Source organism: Monopterus albus, unplaced genomic scaffold (assembly GCF_001952655.1).
Source record: "Monopterus albus unplaced genomic scaffold, M_albus_1.0 scaffold27.1, whole genome shotgun sequence".
NCBI classification, from domain to species: Eukaryota; Metazoa; Chordata; class Actinopteri; order Synbranchiformes; family Synbranchidae; genus Monopterus; species Monopterus albus.
Window position 1 is genome coordinate 2,881,807 of NW_018127907.1, and position 12,752 is coordinate 2,894,558.

A 12,752-nucleotide genomic window follows, 5' to 3' on the forward strand; every position below is an offset into this window, starting at 1 on the left:
CTGCAATTTAAGCACAGAATGTGTTTCCTCAGTGAAAGTCAAAAGAGGGAGGTAGGAGATGACGGTCAGAGTCTTCACCCCTAAGTTACTGCAGTGCCCTGAGAATTTGCATCTTATATGGGTTTTGAGGTGGCCACATTTGTCTGCATTAGCTACACTCACAATGTGTTTCCAACCTCACAACAGGAGAGGGCTGCACTGAGTTGTGCTGCTTGTGTGTCTATTATAGCGGAGAAAAGAGACTCAGCTCTAGTTTTAAAAGTCCACATGAGTTCTGCTCTCAGTACCATTGTAGCTTTTACTGTACCTGAGTCACCCCTGTGCTTCTGTTTGTACTTTCAGATGTCAGCCTTATTTTATTGTTTTCTGGTCACTTTCTATTGTATGAGAGCTGTGTGCTGCTTTACAACTTCTCACTGGCAAACTGGTGGGATGTCTTTTTGTGGAAATGTAGGAGCTACAACATTTTTTCACCAATTTACTAGAGTTTAATGAGCTGTCCAGGTACACAACTTTACTTGGCTGTGCAGTAAAGTGGAACACCACTCACACAGCGCCAAGACAGTTCGTCTGCTTGTGGCCGTTCACAGTATGGCTCGGCGTGACTAAACCCCGCACAGTCACTGCTGCGGTCTAATGAGACGTGTTGGCATGGTGTGAGTGTTTTTCCACTTCACTGCACAGCAAAGTCAAGCCGTCTATGTGAACCACTAATAAAACTGCTAACTTGGTGATAAACACACACTACCTTTGACTTCACAAAACAAGCATGTCAGTTTGCCAGTCAAACTTTTTAATATAAATAGGTAGAGCTGGAGACAGAAGGTAGGTATAACAGTCTTCAGAGGTAGACTGGAGACTGTAGGTAGGTATAGCTCGGTCTTTCTTCACAGTTAGTCTGGAGACAAAAGGTCTAAGTATTACTCAGTCTTTCCTTTTTTAGTAGATTGGAGATGGGTGGTCTAAGTACAATTCAGGCTTCCCAGGTCAACAGGAGACACATGGTAGGTATAACTCAGTCAACTCAGTTATACTTTGACCGTCAGTCTCCAGTCTCTGTCTGCAGTCTACCTGTGAAGAAAGACGAGTTATATTTAGACCATTCATGGGTAGACAGGAAACAGAAGGTAGATACTGTAAACTGTAACTCAGACTTTCTTCACAGGTAGACTGGAAACAGAAGGTCTGACAGCAGCCAGCCCTTGTTTATTGGGTTTCTCATGCTGCTGTCTGGTCACAGATAGAGGATTCCAACATGAAGGACAAAAAGACTTAAAAACTCTTTCGGCCCAGCCACTATTGGCTTTTTCAGTACTTGAAGCTAAATACCAGTGGTTGTAGCTCCATACTAGTGGCTTATGTTTTTATTTGTTTGTTTGTTTATGTTTACTGTGATTGTGGTATGATTGCTACTGGCTGCATAACAATTTGCCCCTTGGTGATAATAAAGTTGCCTGAATTCAATTTACTAATAAAAAATGAAACTCAAAGAGGCAAGTCTAATACAGTAAGCTGAAACTAATGCACACGAAGTGACACACAAATGCCATCGCTCATATGATCATAATTAACTCTGCAGTGAGAGTGGGAGGAGGACGAGGTCCTTATGCAATACTTTTCCAGGGCCTGTAGGTCAGACCTCGAAAAGACACCTCAGTTGCCAGCCAGGGGAGAAGATAATGGCCAAACAGTTGTAGCACACCCAGGTACAGTTAATTGTTCTCCCACAACTCAGCCATCAATATCAAAGTCACTTCTAAGTTTTTGGGTTTGGTTATGGCTGTGGTTAGTATCTGAAGTTAGGGTTAACTTTAACCCTAACTGTAGCACAACCTCCAGAAAAATCTGATAACTTCCAGCCAAGGTTGACAATGCACGAATTCTATTCACAATACACCATCTTGCCTACAGACAGGTCCTTTTTTGCATTTTTAGATGCATTTTGGCAGCACAGTGGCATGGTGGTTAGTGCCGTTGTCTCACAGCAAAGTTCTGGGTTTGAGCCCCCAGCTGACCTGGTGCTTTTCTGTGTTGAGTTTGCAAGTTCTCTGGTGTTCTTTTGTCCTACCTGTGTGGGTTCTCTCCAAGTTTTGGGTTCTGGTGCTCGAACGTTAAGGACCATAATATTTGTTTGGAGCAATAAATTGTTTCAACCAGCAGAGAAGATTTTGCCTGGACAATCAATTTTTGGACAAAGTTGGTAGCCATATTATGCTTCTGTGGTCTTCCTGAGTCAGTGTGATGCTGAGTTGGATGCAGTGTGTGTGTGTGTGTGTGTGTGCACGCGCTTTGGGGGGTGTTGACAGTGGAGTGTCTGGTTGAGTAATGGAAGCATAGCAGTGTTTAGATGGCTTCTTTCCTCTTTCCTATCCAATGTTGGAGAAGGTCATCATCACTCATTCAGACAGAGAGAGAGAGTGGAGGAGAGTGAGTGACAGTGCTTGTCCAAGCAGGAGAGTGCAAACAAGTGTGTGCACAAGCATGAGAGCATGATCGAGACAGAGTGATGGTACTGAGAGGGACAGCGATGATGGAAGGAGAATGAGAAATGATGTAGACAGAGAAGCCATGTGTATACTCAAGCATGCAGCAAAACTCTGTTTTGGGATATGACAACCATGGCTTCTGGCCTTCTGTCATCCATGGATCTCACATTTTACAATGCAGTTTTAACGAGTTGACCTGCTTCGCAGCACTAAAGGGGTCTTGTATGTGATAACTGCAACCATTGCAAAGTAAAACCTCACTAAAGCACCTTAGCCATCACAGCATTAAATACAGAACCAGTCACCTGACCATATAGTAGTTGCTACTGTATGAATAGAGATTTTGTTTAAATTTGATGGACACATAACAGAGTGTGTCTTCTGGGTGGTAATCTACATCTTGGATTTGTGCCATTATCAGCTGTTCAGGTTTAATGGATGATGTGGAAGATGGGCTCTGATTTACTTTCATCAAACAGCACATCCATCCATCTATCCATTTTCCAGGACCGGGTTGCGGGGGCAGCAGTCTAAGTTGCCCAGACTTCCCTCTCTCCAGACACTTCCTCCAGCTCCTCCGGGGGAATGCAGAGGCATTCCCAGGCCAGCTGAGAGACATAGTCCCTCCAGCGTGTCCTGGGTCTTCCCCGGGGCCTCCTCCCAGTGGGACATGCCCGGAACACCTCCTTAGGAAGGCGTCCAGGAGGCATCCGAAACAGATGCCCGAGCCACCTCAGCTGGCTCCTCTCAGTTCTACTCTGAGCTCCTCCCGGGTGACCGAGCTCCTCATCCTATCTCTAAGGGAGACAAATCCCAGAGCTGCTCCATAAACGTGGATAATGTAACGGCTGCTCGTAGACTGACTGCACACAAGATTTCACTAGAATATAAGAACTGTCAATTTGGATGAAAAAGGTGAGATAATTTAAGACTGACTGGATGCAAAAACAATCATCCAATTTTAATTTTGTTTTAATTACCAATAATGGAAATTTGTACATTATGCCTGTTTTGGGGAAATACACCATTCCTTAGCAGGAAGTCTCTGTGCCTGGCCAAAGAATAGTTTGGCATGATCCTCTGTAAAACCACAAGGTCAGTTTTTGTCTGGTTTGTGTATGGATTAACCAAAATAGATAGAAAAGTTAAATAAGTAAGCTTTAGAGATCCTAGATAGTGCATCTTGTTATCTTTGGCCACATACTTAACAGATGAAAAGCCGCTGTGAATTAACTTTGTAAGAGGAAATAAGTTTACTTCCCAAGGTGTCAAACATTTACATTAGTAAGGTGTGCCAGAACAGTGAAGTCACATTTGTTGCCATGTGGTCATACTTTAACACCTGAATACATTTTGTAAAGTTATGACAACAATTTTGATTTTTTTTTCCCAACTCATTTGAAAGCCTCACCCAAACTGGAAAACTCAAAAGCCGGTTCTATTTGTTATTGAATACCATCCACCTGCCTCTCATTCAGTTTTTAACTGAATTCAGACTTTGCTTGATTTAGTGTCAAATAAAACTGAACTGAAACATTTAATTGACAGTGAATACACAATATAAAGTATGATAAACTTCTATGTATGATGAAACTTTTGTACAGTAGATTTGAAGCTGTGATACCTTGTCAAAGGATGCAAACAACCAAAACACGTTCAACTAATTAAAATAATTTATTTAGCACATAAATTAGTCATAATAAATGCCCACAAACAAGAACATACAAGTTCTCAGTGAGAGTTCAGAGGTTTTCTGATGTAAACCGAGTTAAAAACATACATATGAAAAGTTACCATTTTTCCAGACATTCATACCGACTACTTGTCACACAAGCCACGAGCTAAAACCACTCATGGGGGTGGGGGGGTTCTAAATTGAAGCATTTCTCAGGCTCGAACAGAGTCCTATGTCAACTGCTCCCTTCTTGATGGACGGTCTAGACGCTTAAGTGTTTCTGATGTTCCCGGCCGCAACCAGGCATCTGTTTCTACAGAGCTTTGATAGTTAAGATTGTCAGGCGAATACCGGGGAGGAGAGGACTCATCATCAGAGACCCACTGGCCCTGAAAAACAACAGCAGGGAGCCAGAGAATAAGACCCTGAAAGAGTTAAACACTGAATCAAAATCCTCACCTTGTCTTAAACCAAAATGGACCAGCAGACGGCTGTAGAAATCACTGTCTGAAATATGTAAACAAGTACCCACAGCAAAAAAAAAATATTGCCAAATGAATCTTATGTTTATGTACCAGATATGTTGTTGCTGCGGCCTGTCCTGTCACCGCTGGTCTCCGATTCCAGCTGCAGCCTGTTGCCTGTGTAGGCAAAGAATTCATCACGGTAACCAGTGGGCTGGCTGGAAGGTGCTCGTTCCTGAAGCAGAGAACACCAGATGAAACAAATAGTTACTGTAGTTCACTGGTGCACAAAGGCACAGGTGCTTAGACTTCATTGTGTGAATCTGCGAGAGGTGTGTGTGTGTGTGTGTGTGTGTGTGTGTGTGTGTGTGTGTGTGTGTATATGTGGTGTAAAGCAGAATACCTGGGCATGCTGCGACTGTTTGGCTATCCTCCTCCTCTCCCTGGCTGACAACTGAGGTGTGTTTTTGAGGTCTGGCATAGGGTGCACTGGAAAATCATTACCTAGGGGGTCTCACCACACCACACACACAATCAGCTCCAAGCATTTCAACTACACAATCACTGTGCTATGTTTTGTTGTCCCCACATCTTGCCACTTCAGGGATAGACAATATTTTTAAAGCACTGGCCCCATGTACCACCAAGCCCCTAAATGTGGTGACCAAAGAACATTTTTGGTGGCACAAATGTAAAAACAGTGCAAAAAAGGCCATTTAACACAACTTAACACAGCCTTAACTGACACTTCAATAAATGAAGATTAACAGAAGGTAAATAGCTCTTTGTTTAAACTGAAAACTCAAGTTCATTTGTAAACAGACATATCGTCTTAGTTCAGTCTTTTTTGCACCACATTCCCCAAATGTTTCTACCTTGTACGTGCTCTTTTGCTACCTCCCAACACTGTGCTTGAGTCAGTCATGTACAATGAAACATGCTTCCAACTGTATCCTTCTTTGTTGATACATGGGCAGAATTTTTTTTTTAATTACTTAAAGAGAAAAATTTCTTATAAAACATACGTTACATATCCTGTTAGCATTGTCTCCGTGTCAGTCATGTGAACACCGCAGTCCATTACATGCATTATACACTATCCACATATACTCCTGCTTCCATAGTCTCCATTTCTGGTTCCTCTGTAGCGATTGTGTCAGAAATTTGATTAATAAACCCACACTTCAGCAGCTCCAACATAACGACAGCGAGTAGGCAACAACTAACCTTAGCCTCAGTGTTCGCTGTCTTTACAGAATATTGAATTAAAGGTGCGAATGAAACTGGATGCTTGTGGAACATTAACGCTGCACTGGTGAAGTGCAGGGGGTATTGCTGTAGTCGGATATCAGTCTTGGTCTCAAGACCACTTTTTGAAGGCCTTGGTCTTGTCATGGTCTTGGACACAGTGGACTCTGGATTTTATTTTGCAAGTAGTCAAGACCACAACTGTGTCTGTACATTGTGTTTTTTTTTTGTTCATCTTACCAATAAAAGCACTCTCCGACTCCAGCAGAGAACCTCTTGGAAATCCCCCCATCATCCTCTTCTGCAACATAAAACAACTCTTCACAGCTCTACTCCAACAGTTGGAGGCTTACCATTTTTTGTAGCAGATGTTTCTGAAGCACAGGCGCTCGATTAACCCCAAAATGTGTATTGTCCACTCACCAGATCATCGTTTTGCTGTGGTGGCGACAGGTTGAAATAATCTGAAACACAAGGAGGCCTTTTTTTTTCCTGTGCTGCTCTACTACACAAGCTATAAATGCAAATGCCCATGGAGCAGATATCACTGTTCAGACAGTGCATGCAGATACATAAACAGGTCATGGGCCATGTAGAAAACCCAGTTATCTTTAACATCAACATCATAAATTTTGTGAATTCAGAAATACAGTGAGCTCTGACCATCCTGGACTGTAACCCCCTGGCTGCTGAACTGGTTGTATGGATCCTTGTAGTCCCGCTTCCTCCTGCTGGACACGTCCTCCAGCTTAGGAGCCTCACTGGAGCCCAGCCTGGAGTCTCCATCTGATATACAATACATACATACATACATACATCAATCATTTGATTAATAATGTTGATATGCAATAGAACAGAGTACAGAATGATAAAACCCTGTAATACCTGAGTATTTGAGCTGAATGGGATTGTGGACCCGCAGCAAGTCTCTCGGCTCCATGTTTCTGGAGTTGGGCCTTCGCACAGGAGCCTGAAGCCGCAGCCTGGCCATATCAAACACATCCACCGGGGGACGCTCCCGATGTCTGGACAGATAAAGACAAGCGCACACACAAAATTCAATCAGTCCCATGGCACAGCAGAATCGTTAAACTCACTATTCACCATCAGGTTTGAGAGGAAATACTATTAATTAGGGAAGAGATGGAGGCATCAGTGGTGCCCCAAGGTTTTCTCATATAACCTGATGGACCCTTTCATCAGCACTGATACAGTATTTATTTATTGCAAATATTCATTTCTTTAAGATAACTATTTCAGCTTTTCTTCTATGACTTTAAGCTAATAATTTAAACAGTTGATCTATTAATTTTAGCTAACCATTTCAACTGGTTACCTTTGGCTCACAATTTGAACTGCAAACCCATCAATAGTAATGTTTCCCCTTCAGCTGCCAACTCATTTATGTGGACTCTCAACATATGCTGCTCCTGCTGATTCAAAGTGAGAACACAGAGATGCACTAATTGCAGTTTTCTTGGCTGATTTCCAATTTTTGCCAACTCAGATTTTGTAAGAACTGCAACTGACAGCATGCACATTTTCTAACTTTTAAAATGAAAAACTAAATTGGAATGAATTACTTTCTTTCCTTTCTCTTCTCTCAGCCTTATACCATTTACTTGCCCATTGCTACCTTACATAAGGATATGTACATACACATTGAGAGCCGCAGTACCAGAGTAAAATTCCTCGTGTGTCCAACACACCAGGCCAATAAAGCCGATTCTGATTTTCCGTCTTTCTCTCAAACAAATAAAGTGCTGCAGGGTACAGGACAAACCTTCCCCCCCCCCATATTACAAACCAACTAAAAATGAAGTGCAATATTTGTAGCTATCCAAATATAAATGGTACAACAGGTAGCCTAATGGAAACAGAAGAATGTGTGTTAAATCAATCCCATTGCACATGCAGTTCATTTTAAAGTGTAGTTTTTAATATGGTGTTTTACCATGTGCTGGATACATTGTATAAATACACACATGCATTTCATGTGTAGTCAGTAATCCCCTCACTGTGTATATTGTGTATTATGTGTCAGAGTTTTGAACCATAGTTTTCCCTTCTCCAAGGCGTCTCTGTAGGCTCCTCTGTGTGCTGTTCGCACACCAAGCACTTACAATGTTCAAGTAAACATGGCCGCTATAGATACGAGCATGAGGCTCACATGAGATGCTAAGCGCTGAACATGCTACTCTTTCTGTCTGTGCCACTGTGCATGGTGTGTCTGTAAACGACTGGTACAGAATCAAAGATCTCAGACTGATCATCGGCCATGGCTGGTTAAGCTAAAACCAACCAATTCCGATATCTAACTGATCGATTGGTGTATCTCTAAATATGTTTTATTCAAGTTTCTATTTTTTCCAAATTAGTCTAGCTACTCCATAGTACCCCTGATCGCCGAGATACAATTTTTAAGCATGACACATCACAGCAATTCCCTCCAGGCTCCAGCTGTAGTTAGTTTATAGGCAGATGTATGTATTTGCAACTTTAGTTACAAGAGCTATGAAAGTATAACTATGACAAATGAATGCTGTGTGATGCATGTGCCTGGGCCTGACCTGACACTTGGATGAGAGTCAAAATCCTCCCAGTTGCCCTGCTGCAGGCAGCCCTCCAGTCGCTTTTGTTCGCTGCGAAGCTGCCGGCGCAACACTGACAGCTCACTGAACACATCACGCTGGTCACCTGAAAATACACACCAACTGGCTACATCTGACAAAGCGTTTTCACTACCAATTCTCAGCAGAAAACCACGGCTATTAGATAATATCATTAAGTCCACAGTTTAGCAACTTTGGGACAAGCTGGACCATTCACTCATGTAAAAGACGTCCATGAGACAGACTGAACCAAACTAACAAACTGTGGATGTTTTGTTTGCTAAAGTGAGATGTTTAACGGCATAGCTTTACTGGCACATACTGTACAACTGCGGGTCAGAAAACATCTGTATGTGTGGGCATGTACAGTACCTGCAGCTCGAAGTTGGTTCCTACAGGCAGGTACAGGAGGCGAATGGAGACCAGACAAAGAGCCCTCCTGACAGAGGGAGTAGGAGAAAACATTAACCTTTACTTATGGCAGAACAATTAACAAAATCGGACAAGTTATTTTAAAGACACTACAGATAAAGATTTCTGTGGAGAGACTTTAATGTGTATTTACTCTGTGATTGGGTGTATGGTGCCTCACAGACAGGGGGGCAGGAGAGTGCTGGCTGGCAACAGTGGGGGGTCTGGGGGTGTATTGGTGTAGCCCAAGTTTCTTCTGCAGGGTGGGGATTGGAGGTGAGGGCTCCCTGCGGACCTAAAGAGACACAACAGCCCTTTCACTAAATAAGTTTCAAAACTGTGATTAACTTCAATTCAGCCTGATTACTTAATGTAACACCCACTGGCTGTGTTGTAAATTAATATAAAGAGTGGCTATAATGACACTAATAATCACATTTTCTAGCAGAAACTTCAACATATTGTGGAGCCATCAGTGAACAAACCTCCTCCACTTGAGGCTGCCGGCTGCTCTCATACTGCCTCCTCAGTGCTGCATTCTCCTCCTCTTCTTCTTCCTTCTTCTTTCTCTCCGCTTCCTTCTTCCTCTGTTCAGCCAACTGAATCAGCTCCTCATTCTTGGACTTTTGCTGGGAGAGATGAAAGAGAGCGGGGCAGCGATGGGGGGGGTACAAGAGGGATCATTTGGAGGAAAGGGAGAAGTCTTGGACAATTTGTTTTTCGTACAATATTTAACGAAACAAACATCACACTAGAATTAAAGAATCAGTGCTTTTCACTAAAGAACCGTGTAGACTGGTCTTTAGCCTCTCACCTCCATTTCCTTTCGTTTCCTCTTCTCTTGCTCTTCCTCGTACTCCCTCTGGATGCGAGCCCTCTGCTCTGCCAACCTCTTCTCCTCTTTCTCCTCCTCCAGTCTGATCCGTTCCCTCTCCTCTGCTTTTTTTTGCATTTTCTCCTCAATCTGGAAACAAATAGAGATTAACGAGACTACAGTACATAAACCCGTTAATGCGATGACGAACCATTATTTGCAGCCCAGAGGGTTGATGCAAGACAACTGATACTACAAAATTAAACGATACAGTACGATTCAGAGACTGATTCGATACAGCAGATGTTTTATTGAAAGACTATACATAAACTATCTACTATAAGACAGCCAGCAGATGTGCCACCAGCTGTTTAAAGCAGTACCTGCTGTTTGAGGCAAGCTTTGTACTTGTCCTGTTCATGGAGCTGCTGTTGGGTGGGCTGGTTGGCAAACACATTGCCTCTGGCAAACTGGGGGGTTTGGACATGGGTGAATCCTAAACAAAGACGTAAACATGAGGAAATTCTACTGTGAGTTGGACCAAAAAAAAACTTTTGTTCCAAATACATTTCCCTTCAATTGTAGGAGAATTCTCACCGAGTGGTAGTCAATGATGTGCCAGATTTTGCTGCCATGGTGTAGTGCTAGAGTTCATAAACATTTTTATACATGAACCTGAATAGGCTCAATGGAGCTACAGTAGGACTTGGAGCGAGTCTGTGTCTATAATTGGCCCTGGTCAGTTTTAGTCTCGTTTTAGTCTTTTGTTCTCTTTGAAGGTGCATTAACTAAGACTGTACAGTTTGATAAATGAAGTGAATATGGGACAGGGCATGATGTTTCCCCACCGACCACATCCTGTTGGCTATTACTGTCTCTCTACCCTGGGTGGTCAAAGTATGGTCTGTAAATTCGCCCCGCAGGCCACCTAGTGAAAGCTATAAGTTTTTCAAACTGCCAGTAGTCATTTCAAACGGCTAATTAGTTCGGTTTTTTTTAGATGGAGAGTCTTAAAAGCAACCAAATGACTTGAATTTGATTCAAATGTGTCATACTTCCTTTTGGATACATTAGCATATAAAGCCAACATGTTTGTTTTGGTTAAATTAGCGACCTTGTACGGTCACAATTTACCTTCACATTGAATCAGTAGGATTTTAATTTCATTGCAATTCAAGCTTTGTGTCACATTAGCAGTAACCACAGCATTCTACTGGATTTCTGACAAATTCACTCAATCAGCTCAGACTGAGGGCTGCATTTTGTACAGTCTGTCACATCTAGTGACAACCACAACCAATTCACAGCATAGCTTGAAGAATAGGAGCAGCAAAATGTGGTTAAGAGCAGCTTATGGTGTCAGTTACTTCCACTGACTGAAGTACCTTCAATCACTGTAAAACAGTTTTTTTTAATTATACCACATTATATATTCAGAGCTGCATCCACAAGACCTTTCTTCCAGCTTAGTTTTAATGCAAGCTGTGATGCTGATGATCTTCTGATAGCAAAACACTTATGCTTAGAGATGGGTATGGCAACGGAGCCTGTCACTAGTGTCATGGATACCGTAACTCTGCTACAGTACCAGAGACCCTCTCATTGGGGTCAGGGAGCACGACATGGTGGGGCATCATGGCTCTCTTCTGCCACTGCTCTGGGTTGCTGTAGGCCTCCTCATTCATCTTATGCATCTGGTTGAGGTCAGCTGGCCAACAGGAATGGTGGAACAGAAGTTGCAATCAACTTTTACAGGAGGCAGCAAGTATTGATAAAAAATTTTAAAAAGACAGACAATACTCGGGGCCTACCGATGAGATTTCCAGTGCTGTCTCTCAAAGGGGCTCCTCCCCCACCTCGACCCCAGGGTTGGTGATTTATCATGTCAGCCTCCAGCTGGGCTTCGTAACGCTCCTTCTCCTCCCTCTCCAAGCGCCTGCGTTCCTGTTGCTCCTGGATCTACGATAGTGTTTTCAGTTGCATAAAAATCCTGAAATAATCACTATTCTCACAACACTAAGAACTACATTACTTTTTCAGTTTCTAACTTTCATCCCAACATATCTGCATTTCTCCAAGGTTTATAGAAGTAAGTAAGAGTAAGCCTTGGTGAAAAAATACATTACACTGATTTTCTAAAACTGTTTATGCTTAGGAGTAAATTTGGGGGGGAATCCAGTCAAGTGTCATAACCTTTCAAACAAGGTTTAATACATTTCCTTGACATAGCATAATAATGCCAAAAATGATTTTTGGTGAATGACATTCACTCATTTTCACGTAACTTCTAACATGTAGGCTGCATGCACATGAGCCATCATTTCTAAACCACATTTATACAGACCACCCACAGGTACTATAATCACTAGGAAAGGAATGAGAATCAACCAAAAACTACAGAAATATGTACTTTTTCCTCAAGTGACGCATCAAATAACATGCAGCTCCTAACATCACTAGACAAGCAACCAGAGTACAAAAGTAAGGAGCCACGGGGTAAACAGCATCTAAACCTGCAGTGACCATGGGTGTTGTAGAAATGCCTGGCAGAAAGTACAGGCCAAGGATGAGCGTAAGGAGGATTTTTGTTGAGGGACTGGGATGGGATTGAGGTACAAATGAATTATGAAGTAACACGTGAAGGAGGGAGAGCTCAGAAACACAAGTCAAAATTATCAACATATTAATGAGAACCTAAGGGTGAAATTATACTAACACTATCTTTGAGTCTTAACTGGATTCATTTAACCTTGATATAAAAGTTTACCGATTCCTCTCCTGGAAACCTCCTGGCAACAAATCACAGGCTAGGATGAAGTGAATGAATATCCTCTTCAAAGTATTCTGCTGCTACTACACTTTCTATTCCCTGCTCTGCTGCTGTGTGAACAGTTCTGTACGTTTACCTCCAATGATTTACTCCAACAAAAACATCTCATTAATTTCACTGATTGTTAGATATGGTACCATAATACATTCATTTGAGCTAAATATTAAGGCAAGAATTCCTTAATTCTATTGGATGATGGTGGTAGTGGGGGG

General features: G+C 42.3%; 1 protein-coding gene across 6 annotated transcripts in view; it reads right to left on the reverse strand.

The window, feature by feature from the left end:
- Positions 1–4,141: 4,141 nt before the first annotated feature.
- Positions 4,142–12,752, reverse strand: part of LOC109957564 (centrosome and spindle pole-associated protein 1-like) — a 16,873-nt gene continuing 8,262 nt past the window's right edge. For 5 of the 6 annotated variants that reach the window (XM_020595539.1, XM_020595534.1, XM_020595538.1 and 2 more), the window contains 15 exons: positions 11,522–11,669; positions 11,299–11,418; positions 10,094–10,206; positions 9,711–9,860; positions 9,382–9,525; positions 9,051–9,191; positions 8,858–8,924; positions 8,444–8,570; positions 6,759–6,898; positions 6,537–6,659; positions 6,297–6,337; positions 6,114–6,174; positions 5,029–5,138; positions 4,737–4,860; positions 4,142–4,550 (listed from right to left, as the gene is read on the reverse strand). In XM_020595539.1, coding sequence (XP_020451195.1) covers positions 4,534–4,550; positions 4,737–4,860; positions 5,029–5,138; positions 6,114–6,174; positions 6,297–6,337; positions 6,537–6,659; positions 6,759–6,898; positions 8,444–8,570; positions 8,858–8,924; positions 9,051–9,191; positions 9,382–9,525; positions 9,711–9,860; positions 10,094–10,206; positions 11,299–11,418; positions 11,522–11,669 — 1,626 coding nt within the window. In that variant the 3' untranslated portion in view covers positions 4,142–4,533. The remainder of the gene's footprint in view (positions 4,551–4,736; positions 4,861–5,028; positions 5,139–6,113; positions 6,175–6,296; positions 6,338–6,536; positions 6,660–6,758; positions 6,899–8,443; positions 8,571–8,857; positions 8,925–9,050; positions 9,192–9,381; positions 9,526–9,710; positions 9,861–10,093; positions 10,207–11,298; positions 11,419–11,521; positions 11,670–12,752) is intronic. The other variant, XM_020595540.1, reaches the window with a different exon arrangement.